A 26414-nucleotide genomic window follows, 5' to 3' on the forward strand; every position below is an offset into this window, starting at 1 on the left:
GGCTCGAGGCTAGATAAGGTGTCACTACCGCCCATTGAAGCTTTTTACAATTCTCTTACTGAGAGTGAGTGTACCACTAGCGACTACGAATTTGCTAAGAGGGTTCGGGCAAAGGGCGGATGTAAAAAAGGGTGGGATTATTTTAAACTATACTTGGCCTGTGACGTACTCACTCTTTTGGACATTCTGTGTTCAAATCCAGCTAACGTCTATGGAGATTTTGGGTTGGATTTAAGTTATTATTTTCTCCACTCCTCATCTCTTGATGGACTTGATGCTTAATATCAGCAAAGAAGAAATAGGTTTGATCGCCGATCTGTATCAGCATCTGTTTTTAGAGTGATCATTGCGGGGGGGGAATGTTTTTCACGGGGATAGTATCATGAAAACTGATCCGACTGGACAGCACACCGATGAAAAGTCGAACATGGTTTTTTTGGATCAGACCTCTCATGACCCGTCGGCAATGTCTCACTACTTTTCGCCGTGTGGCAATTGTAAATAGCACAAAAATCGATGTACTGCGAATTTTATCAACATTGCCAGTGTTAAGGAGAATGGGGCACAGGGGTGATTCTTTTAAATTGACGGTGAAATACCCATGGAAATTCGTGACTCGGTAAAAGACTTTGTTTTTCCGTGCATAAATAGACGGGTGGGTAGGGATTCTCTGAGCCCCTACAACTTATCTTTAGTAGAGGACGGAAGTATGCACTGGGTAGCTTCAAAATAAAAAGTAATTGCCGACCTCAGCCCGAAACAGAATATCGTTGTTCATCACGTGCTATTGAAATGGATCGTATCCAGTGGTTTAAAGTTCAAAAATATTTACAGAGCCCTCAAGTTTGTTCAAAATCTTAACATTGATACTTTTATTGACAACTTTGTCAGTGAGTGTTCAAAAGTTAAAAAGAAAGTTGTAAAAGAAGTCTATAAACTCATTTTGAACTCAGCTTTAGGTAAAATGTGTGAGAGCGTACAAAACAGAAGTTGATGTGACATTATAACCAACCCCAAAGATTGTGCCCGAATCATTGCGGATCCAAACTTCACATCGTTCACAATTACAGACTCTAATATGGTGCTCCTACATTGCAAGAAAACAAACATTGTATTAAATAAAAATATTGCAGGCGGAAGTGCAATAACTGAAATATCCAAGAAACTCATGTTGTCATTTTATTATAATGTATGCCAGGTACAGTGGCCGATTGTGGGACAAGTTCAAATGTATTACGGGGACACTGATTCACTCCTGTTAAAAGTCAAAACTGAAAATCTATTGAATGATTTGGAAAATGGCGAGTACATTAGCTCACGAATGGACTACACTAATTGGGACGAATCCCTCTACCCAGAGCTAGTGAAACGTCAGGCCCCAAATCAATTGTTAATGCTAAAATCTGAAACAGGTAGCGATCTGATATCCATGGATATGTTTTCTGGTCTGAAGGTATGCTGTGTGGAAACGCATAGCAATGAGATCAAACAAGTTTGAAAAGGCGTTCCTACACAGTTTGTAAAAAATAATTTCGATGTGAGTGTTTATAGAAACTCTGTGGAACATAGTTTAGTGCCAAGGGCGAAAGTCATGGCGATTCGCTCTTTACAATTTAAAAACTACACAGTTAGAGTTGAGAAAAACGCCATGTCGGCCATATAGGACAAAGTCTATGTACTAGAGGATGGTGTGACGTTACTACCACACGGTAATTATTTAATTACAGACCTATTTTAATGTGTAGATTAGAGAAAACAACTCGGTATAGAAAAATTAACTTAAATTCATTAAAAAAAAAGTATAAATTGGGTGGGAGTTTTTTTTTTGGGTTGTTAGGTGTTTTTTAAATTATTTTTTTCTATATCATAAACAATTTTCAATGTATGTGTGTGTGCAAGGCAGATCAATTTCCAGTTTTTAATGCCAGCCCCCGGACCAGACCCCCCGCTGCGGGCCCCGCCTTCCGGTGCCTGGTGCGTACTCGCCCGCCCCCGGCCACCGCAGTGGCCGCCCCCGGAGGGGAGGGGGGACCCCAAAAATTAAAATGCTGTAAATAAAAGTGATATTATTTTAAGTGCATTATTCATTAATAATGTATTTTTTTCTATAAATTCCATAAAAGTCAGTATTTTTTCTATAAATAGACAAAAAAAAGTGTATTTATTTAAGTGTTTTTTCTAGTGGTTATGTAAATGTTGTATTTTTTATTATAAATAAATTAAAAAAGTGTATTTTTTTCATCTTTAATGTGTCTTTTTCAAAGTAGATTTTTTTAAAATTATTGTTACTTTTTTATGTTTAATCTAATAAATTATTTTTCTTTATTCGTCTTCTTCTTCTTATTATTATTACTATTATTCTTGAACGGAGTAGTAATAGGGAAATTATTTAGTCATTAGACAGCCATAGTCTACGGTTAGTTGTCTAGGTGAACTATTGAAGGGAACATGTATCAATTTAAAACACCATTCAGATCGTTTCTGTGTGGACCGTTAATGTCGGGCAAAACAACACTCTTAACTAAAGTAATTAAAAATTACGATAAAATGTTCGTGGTAAAACCAAAAAAGATCTACTATTGTTCCAGTATTTGACAGGAGTCATACGATAAAATAAAAGAAATTGCCACGACAGGGCTGGTGCAGATACAATTCATAGAGGGACTTGATTTTTTCAGCATTATTGGACCAAACTCGTCGTTGATCATTTACGATATGGCTGAATCTATTGAACAATTGTCCAAGGAAATGCTACAACTGTTCACTGTTCGCTCTCATCATGAACAGATTTCCGTTACTCTGGTTCTACACAATCTCTTTCATCAGAGCAAATGTATGCGAACAATTGCATTGAACTGCACCTACTATATTATCTATAGAGTTTTTCGTAATTCTAGCTTGCTAATAACTTTCAATAAAAAAATCTATCCAGGCACCCCCAATTTTCTGTTCTCAGAGTGTAATCAGGTACCTAATAAACCCTACGGCTACATCCTATTGGATCTTAATCAAAATACATCCGAGGATCTGCGTGTAGTCACAGATATTTTCGACAATTAAATTACAGTATATCTCCCCGTGAACACTAAAAAGACCTATTAGTTGCTGTCATGACACTGAAGAAAATAAATGAAAATAGACATCTGTTTTCAGTTCTAAGCAGTTCAAAACCTCCGCTTAGAAAAGCCATACTCAAACATGGTATTGACAATGATTTCATTAATCTAATATCTGAAATTTGTTTAAAATTGACGAAGGGTAACGTTCAACAGCAAGAAGCATTTAAAAAACAGGCAAAGCAACATCGTTCCATTGTACGTAAAGTGGCATCTTAAAAGAAAAGACAAAATTTTAAAAAGAAAAGACTTCTTCAGGCGGGCGGTAGCTTTTTCACACTTACTGCCAATAATTGTAGGAGTTGTAAACAGTTTTCTCTAGTGTGAATGGCAAAACCCTATAAATTGACTCCAATAGAACTCGCTCTCTCGCCCATCGAACATTTTGAGAACAATCTGAGTAAATTAATTGACAACGAGAATATTGAGGATGATAAAACTGCTTTTACTTCAAGATGCACTTCGCCGAGTGGACAAACATAAACCCTATCGTGTGAAGCCCACTGCTGCTGCTGCTGCTGCTGCTGCTGCTGCTGCTGCTGATATTGATCACAAAAAAGAATCATCTCAGGATTCTGCTGGAACACAATTAAAGAAGGAGGAATTGGATTCAATTGTATTGAAAATTGGAAATCTAATGCCCCGCTAATATGGTCAACAACGAAAACGACTCCTAACCTATCTCATGGAAAGTGTTCAAGATCATATTCAATTTGAGAGCAATGGGAAAGGGATTATAATTCAGGGCAAGAGCTATAATATACTTGATTTAATCTATGACATGGTTACAAATCGCAGGACTACAATGCAGGACTTGTATTACATTTTGTATTACATTATTACAATTACATTGCAGGACTTGTAAACAGTTTTCTCTAGTGAGAATGGCAAAACCCTATAAATTGACTCCAATAGAACTCGCTCTCTCACCCGTGGAACACTTTGAGAACAATCTCAGTAAATTCCTTGACAACGAGAATATTGAGGATGATAAAAAACTGCTTTTACTTCAAGATGCACTTCGCCCAGTGGACAAACATAAACCCTATCGTATGAAGCCAACTGCTGCTGCTGCTGCTGCTGCTGCTGGCATTGATCATGAAAAAGAATCATCTTCTCAGGATTCTGCTGGAGCACAATGAAAGAGGGAGTAATCGGATTCAATTTTTTTTAAAATTGTAAATCTAATACCTTACTAATATCGTCAAAAAATTGCACGACTCCTAACCTATCTCTTGGAAAGTGGTCAAGATCATATTCAAGTTGAGAGCAATGGGGAAGGGATTATAATTAAGGACTATTATCATTTGATACTCATCTATACAACTTTCTAAATACATTAAACTTCCCCAAAAGTCTTATTGGCAGTAGACAAATTCTAAAAAAAATAAATGAACATGCATCATCATCATCATCAACAACATTGACACCATTAAAATATGAAGAAGAAGAAGATTTTAAATCAATTTTGGAAAATACTAGCACACCACTGATAGCTAGACAAAAGCGAAGACGTATCAAGTCAACGTCACCATTACCATTACCACCATCACCACCAACAACCAGTATACAAAAGGGTAGCGGACGTTACACAACGTGTTTAGGTTCAAAATGGTTGAAATTCTGAATGGTATTTATGAAAAAATTGGAGAGGCGGGGAATTTAATCTCCCCCGCAACTTTTTCCAAAGTCTCCGGTGTCCACACCAAAAATGTACAAGAATATCTAAAAAATGAATCAAGTGACGCTCTGCATAGAAATCATATACTTCATGACAATCAATATCGAAAAACTAAAGTCTTTTACCCATTGCATATAATGCAAGCAGATCTCCTGAATCTAGATGAGCTTCAAAGACGTCACAATACGCCGTAAAAATACATTCTACTAGCAATAAGTGTTTTTAGTCGCTATGCATATGCAATTCCATTGCGATCAAAGAGAGGTGTTGAAGTTGCTCAGGCCATTGAAAGTATTCTCGAACATGATTCATATAAAAAAATTCAAACGGATAGCGGTAGTGAATTTGTTAATCCCCATGTTGCAAAAGTACTAGAGAAATATAGTAAACTGCTCTATCATAGTCATAGTCCTATAAAGGCTGCATTCGCCAAACGATTGATAAGAACTATTTGACTTTTAATTTCAAGATATTGTAGATTGAAAAAAACACCGGCTTTTATTCATGATCTAGATAAAATCATGCTAATTTATAATCAGCGACCTCATCGATCATTGTCCAACTCTACGGCATCGGAAGTTCATCATTCTGATCATGATACAATTGACACATTTCTTAAACAGTATTCCAATAAATTAATTGTAAAGAAGAAGAAAAATAAATGCGAGATTAGTGATACTCTTCAAATTAATAGAACAATTAAAGTTTTTAAAAAGGGGAATTACTTGTGGTCCACCGAACTTTTAAAAGTGGCAAAAATCCTAGACACTAAACCCATAACTTATCGCCGGTGTGATACCAAAGATGAAGAGATTCTCGGCGGCTTTTATGACTATGAACTACAAAAAGTTAAAAATGCTAGTGAAATCTATCAAATTGAAAAGATATTAAAGACACGTACTCGCAGGGTATACAACTCTGATTTTGATTCTTGGATCGGTGTTGAAGATATTGACAATGCCCCATGATTTCTATGTAACTTTCATGTCCAACGTTTCCGATCCTCTCTACAATGACTTGAATACGACAAGTGATTTTTGGACAAAACTCTCCCCCACCATTAAATTTGACGGTGCGTATGAAGTGGCTCTTGTTGACTATATTCTCAAAAATACCTATGAAATCCTGAGAAAGGATTGAGAGTATGATAAAAAAATTTTACCATTTGATTGGACTATGATCCGACTATGCTGTGACAACTATGACTCTGTTCAAGCACTTAAAGCTAGCGAATATCCACCCGCGAAATTCAAATATATTGAATATGATAATATGGGAGATTTGTGTCGTACAATCAATAGAAAAATCTCGTATCGTAGAAATGGTACATTCCATTTTAATTATTCATTGGAACATGATAGGATTTACATTAGCTCACCTGTTGACACTGAAAGAATTATTCTCAATGATAATCTGAGAAATGCTCTTGGCTTTAAACAGAATATGATCAATGGGAAAAATGCTGGCACCGTTTACGGGATGGATTAAGTTATTTTTGCTGATTATCCGCCTGGTTTTGCCTCGGACTCTTGCACATTTCTTAATGCATCCTTTCTGAAAATATTGAGAGTCGGTAATTCAAATATCTTCCTCCTACGTGTTCTTGAACGAAAAACAACTCATGAGCTTGTTCATCATTATAATATAAAGCATCTTCAATATGTTCCTGTAAACACTTCGTATTTGGAACTCTGCCAGTTAACACTAAGAAGTGAATTGGGTGATCCTCTAGCAATAACAAAAGGCTTAGCAGTGATTAAAAGTCATTTTCGACCCATTGTCAACGACAGCACAATCACCTAAAATGAACAATAGGAGAATTCCATTTGACTCCCCCGATATTGACTGTTATGTCGGTGCTATGAGTCCAAGTAAAATACGCAATGGATTGGACTGCTATAAGGTGCGTACTACACTATCTGGCTATGGTCTTAGTAGCTCGTATGATAGGATATTTCGTTCTGCACTACCCCTTGCCAGAAAATATCTTGTACCTGCTGCATCAAATTTTGCTTCCTCAACACTACAGGACTGGGGGTTAGGCAAGAATTTCATTCATAGTTTTAAGGAATACATAAGATACTAAGAAAGAGCCGTTGGTGTGCAATTAAAATCTTAGAAAAAAGTAAAAGGATTTACATTGATGCGTGCATGTCAATCACTCATCCGTTTCTGCCCTGGTAGGACGCGACGGACATCGACAGGGTCTGTGAGGAATAAAAAAACGAAGGCCAATAAGCAGCATAAGAAGAAAAAGAAAACGATTGTTAGATCAAAGAAGGATTTCTTCTCTTAAGATGACATATCTCCCCCACAAGGAATCATATGCATCAATTAGTTCCTCATTGAATCTATTCAATGCTGAAAATGTTGATGTCAGTGTCAAGTATGGTTACTATGAACAATTTCACCCCCAACAACCCCTCTCGGAAAATATACACTTTCAAATATTTTCCAATGAAGACTATTTCATTGATTTGTCGTCAACATTTATTGATTTGAATGTTGTGGTGAAGAAAAAGTCAAATAATGCAACTCCAAATGCCGGCGATGGTCTCTCCTATGAAAACTGTATTCTACACAACCTATTCAAACAAATAAATGTATTTATTAATGGAACATCGTGAGTACTAGCAATAATTTATCAAACTATGCAAGTTACATACAATTTATGATGATGACACCAAAGGCATACATTGAGAGGACAATCATTGGGCTATGAATATCGATCAGGTGTTGATACTGACGGTGAGTTGACTACTGCAGTGACCCAGGAGTAGCATCTGGTTGGAAAATTAAATCACGAGATATTCAATATATCCCAATGACTACCCCCCAATGTCAAGATTGACATAAAGCTAAAGATGGCCCCATCGAATTTTATTTTGAGAAAAACACTTTCTCCAGCACCCAATGCAAATGTAATTGTCACTTCGGTAATTCTCCACGCCTGAAAACAACGGGTTATGAGCTCTTTTGCATTGGCATTGGAAAAGCTAAGAACCAATTGTAACAACATTAAACTTCTTGTTCCCCATACTATCACCAATCAACGTCACATTGCCACCGACTCTTGTAGCAATAGTGATTTATTTTTTATCACTATAGAAAAACCATCATAATTGGCTTTGAACTTTGTGAAGAGTAGCAGTACCGTTGGGTCCTGGACTGAATCCCCCCACGATTTTAATTTTTTTGGTCTGTTTAGCCCCGTATGCAAAGTGACTGGTACTACACTGTAGACTCTATCATTTGACAAAAAATCCTATAGAACTCTGTACGAGTTGACTATGCAATCCCTAGATCATGACTCTCAACTATTTGAAAATTGATTAACCGATTCAATGTTTTCAAAAAATCACGGGGTTATTGTTTTGGACTTATCAGGGACTCAGGATATGAGCATAGTACGAAAAGGGAATGTACGTTTAGAGTGTATATCTGCAAATGCTCTGACTGAGAGTATCACGCTACTGTCACTAAGTCAATTTGAAACCTATTGGTAAATGAGATCCGACCGTATTGCCCTACAAGACCTAGCACCATGAATACAAACCAAATAATCAACGTATTTAGTATGGATCCATACGTGTCCCAGTACAAGTCCTATTGCAAACCATCGGACTTCATTGAAGAAATTCTATGTGTTAACAATATTCTTATCGTTGCTAACAGCAGTTCATTAAATTTAAAAACTAGTCATTTCCTATGCATCTTTCAAATAACGGAGAATATTAAATTTTTTTATCCTTTTAGCCTCTTATAAAAATTATAAGCTCCATACATAAACAAATTTATCGAAAGCAAGGGAAAGACAATTATTCAAAATACACGAAGAGTACAGGATTTAATGACTTTGACATGTGGCTTTCAGGCACTACTCTTTTTCATGTTCAGATGTCGTGGCTACACATACAAGCAGTTTCTCAATATCTACGTTGACTTACCTCAATTGAACGACTTTCTAGCGGATAATATACTTTACAAGTGTATTTAATATTAGTTTTATTGCCCTTAGAATAAAATGTTCTTAAGATGTATGTGAAATTGTTTATTAATAAAAATTTACATTCATGATAAAACAACTTTTCTACTCTTTAGATTTCACCCTCTACTAGGTATTTGTCGACAACAACTAGTGCAGGTAGATTATCTGAATTCACAGTGTACTGATCCTGATGTACTGCAATGTTAGGGCCACATTTTCTACAGTAGAGTGTGACTTCACTCTTGTCATATCTCTTTGTATAGTCAATGATACTATTCTCATTAATTCTATAGAATTCACATGTTTCAATTTGCTTATTTCAAGCAATTTCATTAACAGTGTCCTCAAGTGTCGAATCACAATCCGTCACAGCCAAATTAAAATCAGTGGGCTTATAATCATAACACCCACTGTCTTCACAACGATGACGTAGAAACCATATTCTTTTGTTGATCCAACAGTTGAGTCGTTGACCCGGATCCTTCTCTCATAACAATCTAAAACCACGACGATACCAATCTTGTAGCGATAAACTAAAATCACGGTTAGGATTCTTTCCAATCATACCGGGATATGTATTCTCCCACTGATTACATTTATCATAATGACAATTGGAGCATAGGTTGCCTCTAGGATGAGAGTCACACACCTCTTCAAGACAGGAATTACAACCTTTAATTTGTACAGCATATCCTTTATGCAATTTACACGGGTTGCATAATCTACACTTTTCATCATACTCATCAATCATTGTGCAATTCTCACATGATGACCAGCTGCCCAGTGTGTACATACTTAACGGACATGTATGGAACATTTTGTCATGTGTTGACACTCTCACTACCACAATGAAACTGAGCTAGCAACAACAAAAATTGTCTGAGATACAGAGAGAGAGGAGTAACTCATCCTTGAGCACCATCTTTCTCATGAAAAAAAGTCATAAATTTCTAAACTAATGTTTAAAAGTGTATCCACAATATCATTTTGCCGTGTGGTGATCAATATATCAATATATCGTGCAAATGCATTTGGACCACGATGTAGAAGCCTTATACAATAATCTAATGATGGAGAATCAGTTTTCATTATATCAACAAGCATTCCGCGAGAAAATATCTTCCTTTGAATAGACAACTCTAGAAAATCATCATCTAGAATCAAACGTGTTTCCATATGAACTATTGTTACTGATATGTACTCTGATCCAAAACCGACTGTGTTCTTTAGAAGCCTAACATCTCCCACATTAACTTAATCTCAGCAAGAATTTCTTTGTGAGCTTTAAAGAGTATACACATATTTGATATAGAAAGAAAAAAAAATACAAGCGATCTTGTAACAATTCGATTTTGCATAAATACAATAATAATATTCACTGATGCATTTTATTCTCATTAATATATTTCGATAGGATATATAATGCTGACCGAAGTTTATTTATATGGAGAATATTCACTTTTCCAGCAAAACATAGATGCTCCTCCTGCTTAAATTTGCTTAATGACATAACGTATCTCGCATACATACTATCCCATTCAAGGCATAGTCTACAGCCAGCGGTTATTTACACAGCTACATTGGGTACTCGTATATCGTTGCTGCTGCTGCTGATGTCGGTTCCATCATTAATCTCCAATAATGTAAATGCACCACTCATTTTTTCTCCACTTATATCTTCTCAAATAAACTATTCTCTCTCTGAATTCAATTCTCTTACTAATATGAACTACAATGAAAATTACTCCTTATATTTGAATCCCATTACTAATCAAGTTACTGTATATGGAGTAGCCACCGCTCTCTCTCTGATTGACCCCAAAAAAAAAATGGGTGTTACCTTAGAAACCCGTCTGGTAAGGCATGTACCGTTCGTAGTAATAGGTGACTGACTCTGGTAAGTCATATTATGCAATCACTCGTCGGATTCCCTATTGCCTTACTACTGATTTCTTGGATCGTTGAAAATTTGTTGACGATCCAACTCTCTTAAAGACACATTTCAAAAGTCATAAAGTCATTGTTTTTATTTAACTTTATTTTTGCGTGTCTTTGATGTAATGTAGCTCCTCACTATTGTTTGGAAAACTTATTTGTTGAAAATTTTGTTTTGTTTTAATTAATCAGATGAAAAGTCAATTATTGCTATACACCATTTTAGTCTTTTTTAGTTTAAGTTTGTGCTGAAAAGGGCCACTCTTTACCTACAGTTTGTAACCACCAACAAATATTCCTTGAGAGGGAGAGGGTGGAAATTTCAAAATGAATTTTAGGGTCATGATTCTCACATTTTCCAAGGAGGACTCTTTGGAAAAATTTTATTCTTAGTATATGCCAGCCCCAACCTTTTGTTTCCACATTGAGTTCCCTTTGGCCAAAGGACATACAAATTTATGTTTCAACCTACTCAGCCATTTCCGAGGTCCATTTCCAGGTGAACCAATTTATTCTGTTTTTGGTCATTGGGGCTCTTTTATTCAAGGGACTTAAGGAGATAACTTTCAAGACAATCCAAAAAAGAAGATCCATTTTCAGGCACATTTTTGGCTAGCGAAAAATTAAGCGAGAAAATGGGTTTAATTTAAATAAAGCAGTGACAAAGAATAAAAAAAAATACCACACAGTAATTAACAAAAAAATTCTGAATATTTCAACTCCACATCCTTTATCAACAGAAAAAAAGGGGAAAAAATAAATCATCTACAGAAAAAGACTAAAAAAGAACACAAGAAGACAAAAAAAACAAAAGACAAAACAAATAAATGAAACTCGCATCTTAATAAACTCTCACAATAGTGCAACACTATAACACAGAAAAGATACCCGAAAATGTCTAGCAGAGCAGATATTACTCCTCTATAGATCAGATTAGGTCAATCTGAATCTATAGAGGAGTAATATCTGCTCTACTAGACATTTTCGGTGTCGTTTCTGTGTTACAGTGTATAACTTAATCATTTAGCATAGAAAATTACATACGTAGTGCGACAGCCGCTTTAGCGTCAACGACAATCATTTATTACTCGCTTGTAAAAAACACAATGAAAAAGTGAAGTACAAAAAAGAAAAAAGCACAAACCCATATTTAATTAGTTTAACATACAACACTGCAATGTTAACTCTAAAAACATTACAAAGTGAAAAAATAATCGTTCTCAGAAAAAGGAACTAAGGGACCAAGGACAAGAATGGATAGGAAAAGGGGCTACTAATCTTTGCGAAGTTTTACGATTCATATTCTCCAGATGGCTAGTAACTAAGCTTTACTGCTTTAAGGTCCGAGTCTACCTATTTCACAGAACTTAGCTACATGCACTGAAGTGAAGAAGGAAGATGAGTCGTTTTGTGTTTTTTCTATGGATGGTGAACCTCCTTCAGGCTCATCAATTGGATCATCGCCACCTCAGGCACGATCTGAGGATGTTTATGAAAGGACTCCAAAGCGTGTCCACAATATGATAAGAACTCTTTTGGCCGTTAAAGCTAATGTAAGTATCAAGAATTTAAAAATTTTTTTGGGTAAAAGAGAGGTTTTCAAAATAGCCAATATCATAAAATTCTCGTGACATTAAGATATCACGTCATCAATAGCATCATGATCATATCATCATAACATTCGGAAAACGGAGCTATTGAAATGTTTGTTTGTAGTCTTATTAATTTTTTTTAATTGAGTAAATTTTGTAAACAGAAGTGAGAAACAACCAGTATTTTCCGTCTAAAAACAAACTCGCAGTCCGAAAGTATAGTCGGAAGATATTATGTTATTTCTGCATATTTATTCTCACTTAAAGATAGGTTACTTGCGCTTTTGAGAAGCCATTCTGGCCAAATCCATTTGTTTTATTTTTGAGGTTCCAGTATAAAATGACTGATTAACTTTTTACATTCACTAGGCTTATGGCTCACTAAGCATGATTCGAAGTTCCAAAAATAAGGGTCAACACAGTAGCGTTGACCTGATAAAGAACAATGCGTTTTCCGTCTTTCATTTATATTCCTTTGCCGTTTACTTTTTTTGTAATAAACAAATTGTGTTAGAAACTTAGAAAATGACTCAGGAAGTTCTACCGTGAAAACTGAAAGTGATCGAAAGGTAAGTAGCCCTTACATTATTTTTTTGCCCCGGGGCCTCCCTGTAACTCTGCTTTGCAGCCGACAAAAATTTTAAGGTAGCCATTCCAAACAGACCGTCAAAAGGTCAAGAAAACGTCCTTCCATGGGGAAATGATACACACAGACCTGGGGACAAGGGTCTTAAGTTAGGGAAATGCCCCATTCTTTACAGATACGTTTTGCTAAAAAAAAAGTCTGTACAATGCGCCTTTCAAAAACCAGAAACATTTAAAGAGATAAAATTTTTATAATTCGAGGTAAAATGTGGGCCACGCCCCTCCATACCCTGCCGTCCACCGCCAGCGTTTTAGAGGAAAGATAGGCATGTTGTAGCTTGGTTAGATGGGGATCATGTAGGATTTTCAGTCTTGATTTGATGAAAAAGTTAGCAAAGTCCTCATTCGGTGTAAAAATGAGCTACGTTCTGACCTACTGTGCAAACCACCTAATTGCTGACTTGTTGTAAAAATGAGTTAAGTCCTGATACGGTGTGAAAATGAGTCAAGTCCTGAGTCAGTAGACAAACGGTTAAGTCCAAGCTGTAGAATTTCGATGAAGCGGGTGTAAAAATAGGCCAAGTTTAGATTCGGAGTGAGAAATGAACTAAATTGAATTGGTTAAAAACGAGCAAAGTTCTGACACTGGGGAAAGACGAGCTTAGCCTTGACTCAGTGTGAAAACCCGCTAAGTTATGACTTGGTACAAAAGCGAGTTATCTCCCAACTCTATACAAAAAGTGTGCAAAATTATGTTTTAAGGATAGCGAGGGGTATGTAGGAGCAATGGTAGTAATAGGTCGAGTTCCGTCTCAAATATTAATTCAATTCATATTCTATCTTTAGAAGGATGATAGAATGACAGAAGCAGAACTGAGAAAGCATTGGCTACCTGATGAAATGGCACTTCAGTGCTATGAATGTTCAAAGAAGTTTTCAACGTTTTTGCGACGTCATCATTGCCGAATCTGTGGACTTATATTTTGCAGCAAGTGCTGTAATTCAGAAATCAGAGGGAAAGTCATGGGGTTTATAGGTACGTATTATGGATTAAAAAAAAAAAAAAAAATTAAAATAATAAATGATTCTCTGCTCTGGTTTTCGAGACTGACAAATGACAATAAATGTTTAGTTTCAGAATACAGAGTATATTCTGATTTTCAGATTTTAACAGAAGAGAGTATTACATTTGATAATGATAGCTTTGGTGATTGAAAACACTCCTGTTTTCAATTGTTAGCAAATTTGAAAATGACGTGGTAGAGCATTAAAATGTCGTGAAACATTATCTTCCCATACACATCCACATTTGTTTCCTGATTGACATTTTTTTGCACACGAAGACTCGTCTTTTTCCATATTGACGATAACTACCTGGGGTTTTATAATCGGTCTTGAAGGGGGCTAGTCAGGTTTTGCACTGATTAACAGCTCTTTGTAAAATCCCAGTCGCATATAGATGATAATTTCCTCGCAAGACATCCTTTGTATCATTGACCGACGGGTCGAAACCAGATAAACCCGTGTTTCTTTATATTGTCTGTCACCAGATGAACCGTTTTATTGGAACCAGATAAACCGGTGTTTCTCTTTTTTGTCTGCTAGTTCGCGTCTCTGAAAATTTTGCTTTCGGATGACTTTATCCAAACCCTTGTTCGGCAACATGGAAACACAAGATTCTTCCTCGGCTACTTTGGTTGAAGGCTAAGTGCCTCATCATTAATGTCTTTCATTGTCCAGATTTTACTTCAATACACCTGTTGTGATCAAACTTTCGCCTCGTCAATTTCGTGCGGAGATGGATTTACTGTAACGAGTCATGCATAGACTATGAGATTGTTCTTAGTATTTGAGCTGGTGCATAAAGTTGTTTAAGAGTTGTGCTTGTAGGTAAAATACTTAAGGTGAATGCAACAAGTAGCTACTGGTACGCGTATGCTTGCTGTAACTAAAAAAATCACCAAAAATTGGTGTTTGTATTTTGGGCAGAAAATGAAAAATCGAGTTTTTTTTAAGTGGCAAATTCATGGTTCAATTAAAGCACCAGGAACAGATGGTGCAAACTGAACAACTTAAAAGAAAAGTAATATTGTAGAAACAAAACGGGGGTTGTGATATCCATAAGAGCAATAGAAATCAATCGAATGTTACAGAAACGTCTAGATGCATGAGTTATTTTCTGAATGGAAACTACAGGTTTAGTACAACAGTTTTTGGCTATGCTGCATGATACCTTATCAGAGGCAACGCTATAGAGCTCCATACGGCTCCAATGTTTTATTATTTTTTTCCCTGGGACACTTTATATGGAAGGGGTTGTCGTATAAACTTCGAAGGGGGCTCATTTTATTGGAAATCGAGAGTTCTAGTGCCCTTTTTAAGAGTCAAAAGTGAACGGAGGGCAATAAGTCTCTCCCCCACGCCCTTTTTTCCCCAAACACATCTGATAAAAATTTTGAGGTAGCTATTTAGTTAAAAATAGTTCAAAGATCATATAACAAAAACTCCGGGGTCAACACAAGCTCCCAGGGCTTGGGGGCAGGCGTTGTAAGTTATGCCCTGGGGGCAAATATGGTTCTTCTAGAAGGGATGCTCGTATAAACTTCAGAGCGGGGTAAATTAATTGGAAATTAAAGGTTCTAGTTCACTTTTTAAGATTCAAAAGAGATCGGAGGGCAATAAGCCCTCCCCCTCACGCCCTTTTTCCCCAATTGCATCAGATAAAAATTTCGATATAGCCAATTTGTTAAAACTACTTCAAAGGTCAGATAACAGAACTCCGATGTCGACCCCCCCCCCCCCCCAGGGCCTAGGGGCAGGCATTTTAAGTTATGCCCTGGGGGCATATATGGTTGTTACGGAAGGGACGCTCGTATAAACTTCATAGCGGGCTCATTTGATTAAAAATTGAAAGTTGTAGTTCACATTTTAAGAGTCAAAAGTGGTCGAAAGGCAGCTAGCCCCCTCCCCACGCCCTTTTCCTCCAAATGCATCAGATAAAAATTTTGAGATACCCATTTTGTTAAAAATAGTTCAAGGGTCAGATATAAAATTTTCTGTGTCGACACAAGTCCCCAGGGCCTAAGGGTAGGCGTTGTAAGTTATGCCCTGGGGGCAAATGTGGTTGTTATGGAAGGAATGCTCTTATAAACTTCAGAGAGGGCTCATTTGATCGGAAAGTGAAGGTTTTAGTTCACTTTTCAAGAGTCAAAAGAGATCGGAGGGCAACAAGCCCTCCCCCTCCATGCCCTTTTCCCCCAAATGCATCCCACAGGGTCCGAGGCAGACGTTGTAAGTTATGCCCTGGGGGAAAATATGATGCTTGCGGAAGGAGTGATCGTATATACTCCAGAGATGGCTATTCTGTTTGGAAATTGACAGTTCTTGTTCACTTTTTAAGAGTCAAAAGAGATCGGAGGGCAACCACGCAGATTGTTCCCAAATGCATCAGGTAAAAATTTTAAGATAGCTATTTTCCTGAAAATAGTTAAAAAGTCAGATAACAAAAACTCTTAGTGTCGAAACAACCCCCCAGGGCCTGGGGGCAGTCGTTATTAGTTATGTCCTGGGGTATATATGGCTCTTATGGAAGGGTTGCTCGTATAATTTTCAGAGGGCTCATTTGATAGGAAATTGAAAGTTTTAGTTCACTTTTTAAGAATTAAAGAGATCCAAGGGCAACTAGCCTGCCCCCCCCCCTCCTACGCCCTTTTCTCCCAAACCCATCCGATAAAAATTTTGAGATAGCCATTTTTTTTTAAATAGTTCAAACATCAGATATTAAAACTCCTGGGTCTACACAAACCCCCTGGGCCCGGGGACAGGTGTTGTAAGTTATGCCCTGGGGGGATATGGCATTTGGGGAAGGGCAGTAATTATCTCTTATCTCCCATCATTTAGATTAAGCCTGAATGAGGTTGCTGCAGGCTAATACCTCCCTTTTTACTGAAGAAAAGATTTCAGACATTTATTTTGTAACTTCATTTAACTAAACTAATTTGCTTCATATTTCATAAAAGTATATCATATTATAGGGGTTGGGGAAGGGGGGGGGCAGAGGCCGCAAAGAGTGTATTTTAAAGCCAACCACCATCACTCTTATTCAGCCTCCAGATAAATGTAGAGTGAGTTCTAGAAAACTAGGGAGGTAGAAACTAAGATCTAATACCCTCTGATTTACGGGAATATTTTTGGCCTACGTCTTTATTTTGAAAGTGAAAAGTAACGTTAAACCCAAAAACGAGGAGAATTTTTTCATATAGGGAATTTCTTCTCCTAAACCCCCCCCCCCCCTCGCCGCGGGGGCGTAGAAACTTCGGAAGATGGTCGTTCGATAAGAAATTGAGGATTCTAGTGCCGATTTTTTAAAGCCAAAAGTGATTGTAGAGCCCCTGGCATTTTTTTCGGAAATTGAGTTCTAGTGCCTTCTTCAAAGTAAAAGTTGATTGGAGAGCTACCAACCCCCATCCTAAAACTTTTCATTTATATCCAGTGTTTTTGTAACCCTTTGGGACATATGCTCAACGTTTTGACATACTCATTTTGTTCAGAATAGCTGAAAATGTAATTTTCTGCTATCCTGCACTCCTTTAACCCCTCTGATATTGAATCGAATTTTGGAATATCCGTTTTTTTCAAAAACTTTGAAATGTCTAATAAGTTTGCCTTCGGAGTTGACATCACCCCACAGTCCCAATGTTAAATTTTATCTTACCTTGCTATTATAGATGAACCCTAGAAGCACAAAAAAATTAATAAAACAAAAATGTAAAAATAAACACTATAAGGTATTCCATATTACATATTCTGGCTATCCTTGGTAGAATATATCAAGATTAGATCTTGTTTCATTATTTTTATTTGTATTTCTTTCTCTGTGGCTGCTCAATTAGGCATGGGAGGGGGGGGGGGGATTTCCTCCCACCACTGTCTACGCTAAGGTTTCAGTTTTTATCGCAAGGCTTAAAAACGAACGCAATGCGATAAAAGTATAACTCAAAATAAAATATATAGAATAATCTAAGCACTTAACACTGACAAATTAATCAAAATTGCACATTATGAATTGGGGCTCACCCAAATCATGGGTCAGAGGGCTCACTATTCCGCAATCTATCATATCAATCCTGCAATAATTAAAAGAAGTACTTTCGAGTATTTTAACGTCTTCCAGAACTTCAGCGGTTCTAAAATTCTACAGCCCGAAGAGTGTCTAATCATCTAAATCGGGAACAGGGGAGATCAGTGGACTTCCGCCCCTGGATTGGTCTCCAACCTCCCCCTCCTCCCTCTTCTGCTGTCTACGCTAAAGGTTTCTTTAAGCCAAATACATTGGGACCCCCCCCCCAAAAAAAAAAATTAATAAGGTAAAGTTTTGTAATAACTAGAATAAGGTTAATAAGAACTAGCTAAAGAATTGGCTATCAAATTACTTTCAGAAATTCTGTCAAACGGAAAATGCTAAAATACTCAAAATTGCTGCCATACTTAAAATAAGGTTAAAATAGATACTTTGCGATAGATGCTAAATTGTTGTGGTACAAAAAATCTGATAATGGTCAAATCAAAATGATCTCGTTGTCTCTAAGTCAACAATTGAAATAGTGTAACCACTTTTTTTGAAGCTATTCTTTCGTTCCATTCAACGTTTTGTGAGATAAATCAAGTATGATTTATCAGAGGCATGTATTCACTTTGCCTATAGCAAAGGCCATAAGGCTTCAATGTTTTATTATTGTTAATTAAAAAAACTTGCATAAAAAGAAGTTTTCTAAGAATATTAAAGAGCCATATTGAACTCAGGACCAATAGAAATTAATTCCTGTTATAGTTAAAACTCAAAAAGACCAGAATTTATTCTTAAAGAGTAAACGAAACCCCAAACGTATAGAAATTAAAATTAACTATCTGACAAACATAAAGCTAACAGGGGCAAACATAAATGAATGAATAAATCTTATAGAGCTTTAATATTTTTTTTATTATATTCCCCCCAGAGGTGCTTCATATGCAAGGGGTGGTGCTATAAACTTCGGAGGAGCTCATTAAATTGGAAATAATAATTTCTATTGCCCTTTTCAAGAGTCAAATGTAATTGGGAGGCACCAATCCCCTGACAAAAACGCAAGGGGGGAGGGCCTCCGGGTCCCACCCCCCAAATCTCATTAATTTTTTCCCCATAATTTTCTGATACTTCTCATAGAATAAGGGATTTGAAGGATATGCCCCCCCCCCGAACCAAATTCCCGTGTACGTGCCTACCAAGCCCCCCTCCCTTCACGCCCTCTTTTCCCCAAATGCGGCTAATCAAAATTTTGAGATGGCCATTATGTCCAAAATAGTCAAAAGGTGAAGCAATTAAAATAATTATGCCTTGGGGGTTGACAAAACCTCCCACTTCCCCCAGGGCAAGGGCTGTAAGTTAAGCAAGCTGTGCATTGTCATATATAAGCTTTTTATCAAAGGAATAATCGTTTTGACTTTGGAAAAGGCTCATTCGATTTAAATTGAAAGTTCTAGCTCCGTTTTTAAAAGTCAAGAATAATCGTACGGTAAGCAATCCTTCACCCCCCCCCCCCCCACGCCACTTTTTCTAAATGCTTCTGATCAAAATTTTGAGTTTGCTATTTTGTTCAAAATAATCCAAATGTCAAACAGCTACGGTTCCGGGTTTGAATCTCCCCCAGCCGTGGGGAAGAGGGCTGTAAGTTATACTAGCAGCCCATCGTTAACGTATAAAGTTTATATTATAGAATATAAGGTTTTTGTGGAAGAGGTGGTCGTATTAACTTTGGAGGGCTCATTTGATCGGAAATTGAAACTTCTAGTTCTTAAGAGTCAAAAGTCATCAATGGGCAACTAGCCCACGTCCCACTGTTTCAAAGGGAATCCGGTCAAAATTGTGAGATTGCCATTTCGTTCAATAAGTTCAAAGGCAAAATAACTACGCTTCTGGGGTTGAACCCCCCGCCCCTAACCCCAGGGAAATGGGTCTGAGTTGCAGAACTTGCTTATTGTTACTTTGACTCTTTTTTTACTTAAATTAAATAAAAAAAAACAAGTTTTTTCAACTTAAAGTAAGGGGTAACATTAAAACTCAAACCAAATAGAAATTATTGCGTATATGGGGGGGTTTGCACCCTAGTCAATACCTCGCTCTTTACGCTGAGGTTCGAATTTGGTAGCAATTCTTTGAGAATGTCCCCCTGAATCCCAAAGGCCGTTTAATTAGAATATATAGCTCTTTTTAAAGTACAAAAAAATTTTAGCGTAAAGAGCGAGGACATGACTAGGGGGTAAACCCCCTCATATACTTAATAATTTCTGTTCGTTTTAAGTTTTAATGTTGCTCCTTACTTTCAGTTGAATAAAAATTGTTTTTTTCTATTTAATTTCTGATCGGTTTTTAAATAATGCTTGGAAATCTGGCGCCCTCTTCATAGAAATGTCCCTTCCCCCATGAAAACATCCTCCATGGAAATATTCTCCCACGTAATCACCTCCCCCGCCCCCCCCCCCACCACCATAGAAAAAATCCTTCCTGAAAACGTATGTATACTTCCCAATAACCAATACTATATGTAAACAATGGGCAAAGTTCATAACTTGCAGCCCTTCCCCCGGGGACTGTGGGGGATTAAGTAATCTTCAAAGACATAGTTATTATATTTTCGACTATGCTGAACAAAATGGCTATCACAAAATTTTGATCGGGTGACTTTAAGAAAAACATGAGCGTGGGAGGGGGCCTAGTTGCCCTCCAATTTTTTGGTCACTTAAAAAGGGCACTAGAACTTTTCATTTCCATTCGAATGAGCCCTCTTGCAATATTCTAGGACCACTGGATCGATACGATCACCCCTAGAAAAAAAAACAGCAAAAAAAATAAAAATAAAAAATAAACACGCATCCGTGATCTTTATTCTGGCGAAAAGTAAAAAATCCCACATTTTTGCAGATAGGAGCTTGAAACCTCTATAGTAGGGTTCTCTGATATGCTGAATCTGATGGTGTGATTTTCATTAAAGTTCTATGACTTTTTGGGGGTGTTTCCCCTTTTTTTCAAAAATCAGGCAAATTTCCTCAGGCTCGTAACTTTTGATGGGTAATCTTAAACTTGATGAAACTTATATATTTGAAACATATAGTATATTTGAAATCAGTTTTTATATATTTGAAATCAGCATAAAAATCCGATTCTTTTGATGTATCTATTGGTATCAAAATTTCGTTTTTTAGAGTTTCGGTTACTATTGAGCCGGGTCGCTCCTTACTTACAGTTCGTTACCCCGAACTGCTTGATACTTTGATTTAGTGATTTACGTGGCAACTTCGATGTACGGTGCAAGGGATGTAAGTTATGCAAGATGCTTATTGTTACTTTGATACCTTGTTTACTTTGATGCTTTCTTTACTTTTTATTTTTTACTTTGACATTGTTACTTTGATATTAGTTTTGATATTTTGGTGAATAGTTGATGTTGAAAAAAAATTTGATTTGAAATAAGGAATTTTTGAAAACTTGAACCTTTTGCAATAAAAAACGAACAAAAATCTATTAAAAAAAGACTTTCTGAAAAAGAAGTTTTTTCAAGGAAAAGGAAAGGCCATTTTAAACTTAAGATAAGCAGATACAAATACCTGCTAAATTCCAAACTTAAAACGAGCAAAAATTACTTTTAAAGCATAAATGAAACCCAAAACGAACAGAAATGAAATAAACAATCATAGCAAAAAAAAAATACAACAAGTAATAATTTAAATGATTAAATAAATCTTAAAGCCGGTAATGCTTAAATTGAACATGCAAATCAAGCTTAAAACGGAAAAAAATATCTTGCTATTGAAGTATAAATGAAACCCAAAACGAACAGAAATTAAGTAAACAATCAATGTAAACAAACATACAATAGATGCTAATATAAATGAATAAATAGATTTAAAAACGAGTAAAACTTAAATTTAATATGCAAATCAAGCTTAAAACGAACAAAAATCACTACAAACAGGAGTTTGAGTATAGCTTCCGTCTCTCACTGTAAAAGTATAAAACCCACTGCGACATTGGTACTTTACAGAAAACGGATTTTATTAGAAATCTTTTCTTTTGTACTTATTATTGAAAATAAACATTAAAATTACAGTAAAATTTTGAACTGATGATCTTTCAGCAATTAATATTACTGTACATCAAATACTCAGTTTAATTTATTAGTTATGTCTAAGAGTGTTCAAGACGAATATAGTTTCACTACAAACAAGAGTTTGGATACTGCCGCCTTCCTAAAATGTAAAAATCTAAAGCATACTGCGTCATTGGCGCTTCACTGAAAACAAATTATATTGCAAATATTTTCTTTTCCAGTTCTTGCAGCATTGAAAAGGAAAATAAAATTATAGTGAAATAAAATTCGTTGATGGATCTTTCAACAATTAATATCATTATATATCAAAATTCAATTTGATTTTGTCTATAATTTCCAAGACTATTCAAGACACATATAGTTTTCAGAAAAGCGCCAATGACGCAGTAGGTTTTAGACTTTTGTTTGTAGTGACCCGAACTCTTGTTTGTAGTGATTTCTGTTCGTTTCAAGCTTGATTTGCATATTCAATTTAAGTTTTACTCGTTTTAAGATTTATTTATTCATTTAAATTAGTATATATTGTGTGTTTGTTTACATTGATTGTTTATTCAATTTATGTTCGTTTTGTGTTATATTTGTACTTCAATAGCAAAATATTTTTTTCCGTTTTAAGCTTGATTTGTGTATTCAATTTAAGCATTACTGGCATCAAGATTTATTTATTCATTTATATTATTACTTGTTTTATGTTTTTTGCTGTGATTGTTTATTTAATTTTTGTTCGTTTTGGGTTTTATTTATTCTTTAATAGTAATTTCTGGTCGTTTTGAATTTGAATTTAGCAGGTATTGTATCTGCTGATCTTAAGTTTAAATGGCTTTTACTTTTCTTTGAAAAACTTCTTTTTCAGAAAGTTTTTTTTACAATTAATATTAAAAGAATACTTCAGGTTAGATTTCAAACTCGCTGACTAGAAGAGAATATTTTTAAAAAATGCCCTTATTTTTAAATTTACTCAAAATAAAAAAAATCTTTTTTCTTGCTATCGGGAAAACTTAAAATTTCTCAAAGCTCAAAAGGAAAGTGAAGGGTGGTCATGACATAAGAGTTGCCTTTGAATATTTGCGAAGCGTCCCATGGTTTTATTTTTAGTCTTAAAGAATTTCAATTTTTTGATACATTGGAGATGAAGGGATTTAAAAATAAAAATCTTTTTATATTTTACTTTTGTAATTCTTTTAATAATTTATCCCCTTTATCCAAACCGTGTTTTGGTAATATTTTAGAATATCTTCTTGGTGACTTGGAAAGTAGTTGAGCTAGGTGGATAAAACTTATACAAACCTCCCCAGAGCCTAAATTATGCTCATGGAAGGTCTCTTGAAGCATTCAACTCCACCCAACTGCCTCCGAAGGGCTCTGACCTTTGATGAACTTAGAAGAACTTTGCGGAATAAATTCTGAAAATTCTAGAAGTAGATCTGAAGAAAAAATAAGGCACGAAGAGAGTGTTTTGAGCCTCATAACTTTGCTAAATCTTGGTTTATAAGTTATTGAAAGAATTAAAAAAAATGTGTCTAAGATTTGAAAAACAACGACAACTGTAATTTGGCTTATAATCCCACTCAAATCATCGGAGTTGGGTTTTCAAATCCGTGGGTCAAAGAGAAGCAGACTCAAACCAATATTTGTATTTTCTATGCAATTATTTAAGCATCAGAAACAGGGAAGACGTAGAGATAAGAACATGAAAGTACATTCATGGTTGGTGTTGAATTCATTTCAGAAAGTTTTATTCTCTTAACTACTTTTAAAGATAACAAAAAGCCCAGTATCTAGAATTTTACTGATGTTTTTGACAATGATAAATTAAAAACTGATTATGAAATATAAAGCTTGTTTTACAACCGCGAAAAGTTGTAAAAACAATTTATGGTATTTATTGACATTTATTTTGATACCCTTAACAGTGCGACCTAAGAGTAACTCACGCTTAAAAAGTAAATACTTAAGTACGCTTACTCACCCTTACTATTTAATTTGTGTATATAGTTAATGTGAGATACCCAAATATTAACTTTTCAGCCTTATTTGCTTTTCCCAAATCTTGTAATCAATTTTTGGTCACTACATTGAAAACGAGTCTTATGTTCCTATGAATCAAAACTGAGGGTGTGTGTTGCTCTAGGGGGCTTGATGAGAACTGGGTGATCGTTCTCTTTTTTTTTCTTTCCTTGACCCAGACAAATGGATTTAAGTAAAAGGTTTAAAAATGGTGATTTTCTTTTCGCGCTGGTGGTAAACGTAAATTTATTCTTTTAGATTTTGGACAGCTCTACTTTCTGCTTTTCAGAATTTTGCTGATTAGTGTTCTATATAGCTAAGTCGACTCCTTATTATAGTTTGAAGCAAACGGGAGTGTTTTCTATCTTTTTTTTGCAGAGGATCTTCGAGTTTGCGATTATTGTTACAAGTTTGCAATGAAATACCTACAAAATATAGCGACTGCTGAGACACGAAGTCTTCAGGAGGATTTCCATTCTTTTGATGATAGTCAAAGCGAGATTGGAAGTATTGGAAGAAGCAGACGCACATCAATGTCTATATTTGATGAACATTTAAGGTTTTTTTCATTTTACCTTTCTTCTCTCTCTCTCTCTTTGTCTGTGTATCTCTTTCTATGTTCTTTCTCTTTCTCTCTTTTTTTTCTCTCTCTCTCTTTTTCACTCTACCCTGCTTTGTTTTAACTACTGAAAGAAGAACACTAAGAGGTTTAGTTTCTTTTTCTAATAATAAAACTGAAGGACGTAGGCCAATAAGTGTACACAGACTAGATCTTTTCAAAGAGGAGTATAAAAAGTAGAAAATATGTCACAGCTCTTTATTTTATCTGATTTGGGGAGGGGCACCCTTTCCCCTCTGTGCCCCTGTTTCAGACAGGAAAGGCATATAATAATATTCCTCAATCCTACAAGTTATCGCCTCTTAAGGAGATACTAGCACTCCTACCTGAAGCAGAACTAGAATGATCTCACATCTTAGTTAGATTTCAGTGAAAAAGATGTTATGCAGAAAACCAGTGAAAATCCCTGTCTGTATACCTGAAGACCCATACTAGATGATAGTTTTCTAATTTATACCAAAACAGAGTGAACAAGTCTGCCACATTGTACTTGACTTGATAGGTGGACCGGCTCCAAGTTATGAATTGCTTGTTCCATACAATCCATTTTTTATTCCTCCACTGGATAAAAATTCCATGGAGCGGAGAGGAAAAAATCTGTTAAGAGGGGGGAAAATTTGTAAAAAAAAAACTTTGTTAAGCGGAGGGGAGCATATTTTATGTTCCCCTCCGCTTGAAAAATTATGTCATGTTTGAGTGCCAAGTTACTTGGTTGACTTACTTTTGTACAGTTAAAAGGATATTTTCAAGTTAAGAATTAATGTCCCTAAATAACAACAAATCTGCTATGATGAAACAGTATATAGAATTTTTTTTTACCTCATTTTACCAGACTTGCTTCTGTGTACTTTGCTTATTGTCCAAGCGAAATTGTACATGCAAAAAGTAAAAAAACAAAACTAAAACAACAACAAAAACTAGAGTATCATCACTTTTAGAGCTCCTTCGGTACTGCACTTCAACGGTATCCATATTTACCAAATGGGCACCCTTTTAACATTTTCCTATAAAAAAAAATCTGTTTCACTCTGTCTTTTGATAGACGTGGGGGAATGTTAATTAATCAAAATTCTGGCTTAGTTAAAAAAAAATTGATTATGCTTTCATTGATTAGCTGAAAGATCATAGTAATTGTGGAATAGATAAATAGGGAGAAGTGCCTAAAAATTAAGTTTTTTAGGATGTCCGTGTATTTTTTTTTTTTGCTTATGTGCCTGTTGTGGTAGGTTCTTTTTCTAAATGGTTGTGATGTTGAATGTCATATTCGTTGAAATTTATGAGTTAAATTTGACGTGTTTCCGATTTTTTAGGTCATCACCGTCCACTCCTTTACCGGCAATTAATGCAATTTATGAAACGATGGAACCCATCCATCCCTTGAGTGGTGCCACACCTGTCAAAGAAGCAAGACTTCACCAGCCCACTGCTGAGGAGAGAAGGAATCTTGTCCAGGACTCAGTTCAGCTGCGGCAGTTGAGAAATATTATAGTTGACTCTGTCTCTGGTGTTGAACTCAAAGTTCATAGAAACCGGCTGAGAACTTACCATAACTGTTGCACTGGGAAAGATATCGTGGATTGGCTTATTAGTACTGATAGAGCAATCACAAGGTGAGTTTTCCCATATGCAATCAGTTACCCGAAGAAAGGTCCAACGAACAATTTAACATAACTTGCCATACTTACCATTATTTTTGCACTGGGAAAGATATCGTGGATTGGCTTATTAGCACTGATAGAGCAATTACA

General features: G+C 35.9%; 1 protein-coding gene across 2 annotated transcripts in view; it reads left to right on the forward strand.

The window, feature by feature from the left end:
* Positions 1-26414, forward strand: part of fab1 (1-phosphatidylinositol 3-phosphate 5-kinase fab1) — a 191218-nt gene that overhangs the window by 30373 nt on the left and 134431 nt on the right. For both annotated transcript variants that reach the window (XM_089097957.1, XM_089097958.1), the window contains exons 3-6: positions 12062-12273; positions 13744-13933; positions 24426-24606; positions 25977-26276. In XM_089097957.1, coding sequence (XP_088954083.1) covers positions 12062-12273; positions 13744-13933; positions 24426-24606; positions 25977-26276 — 883 coding nt within the window. The remainder of the gene's footprint in view (positions 1-12061; positions 12274-13743; positions 13934-24425; positions 24607-25976; positions 26277-26414) is intronic.

This window comes from Artemia sp. Qi Xiang Cuo, chromosome 12 (genome assembly GCF_049724085.1).
Source record: "Artemia sp. Qi Xiang Cuo chromosome 12, ASM4972408v1, whole genome shotgun sequence".
Lineage (NCBI taxonomy): Eukaryota > Metazoa > Arthropoda > Branchiopoda > Anostraca > Artemiidae > Artemia > Artemia sp. Qi Xiang Cuo.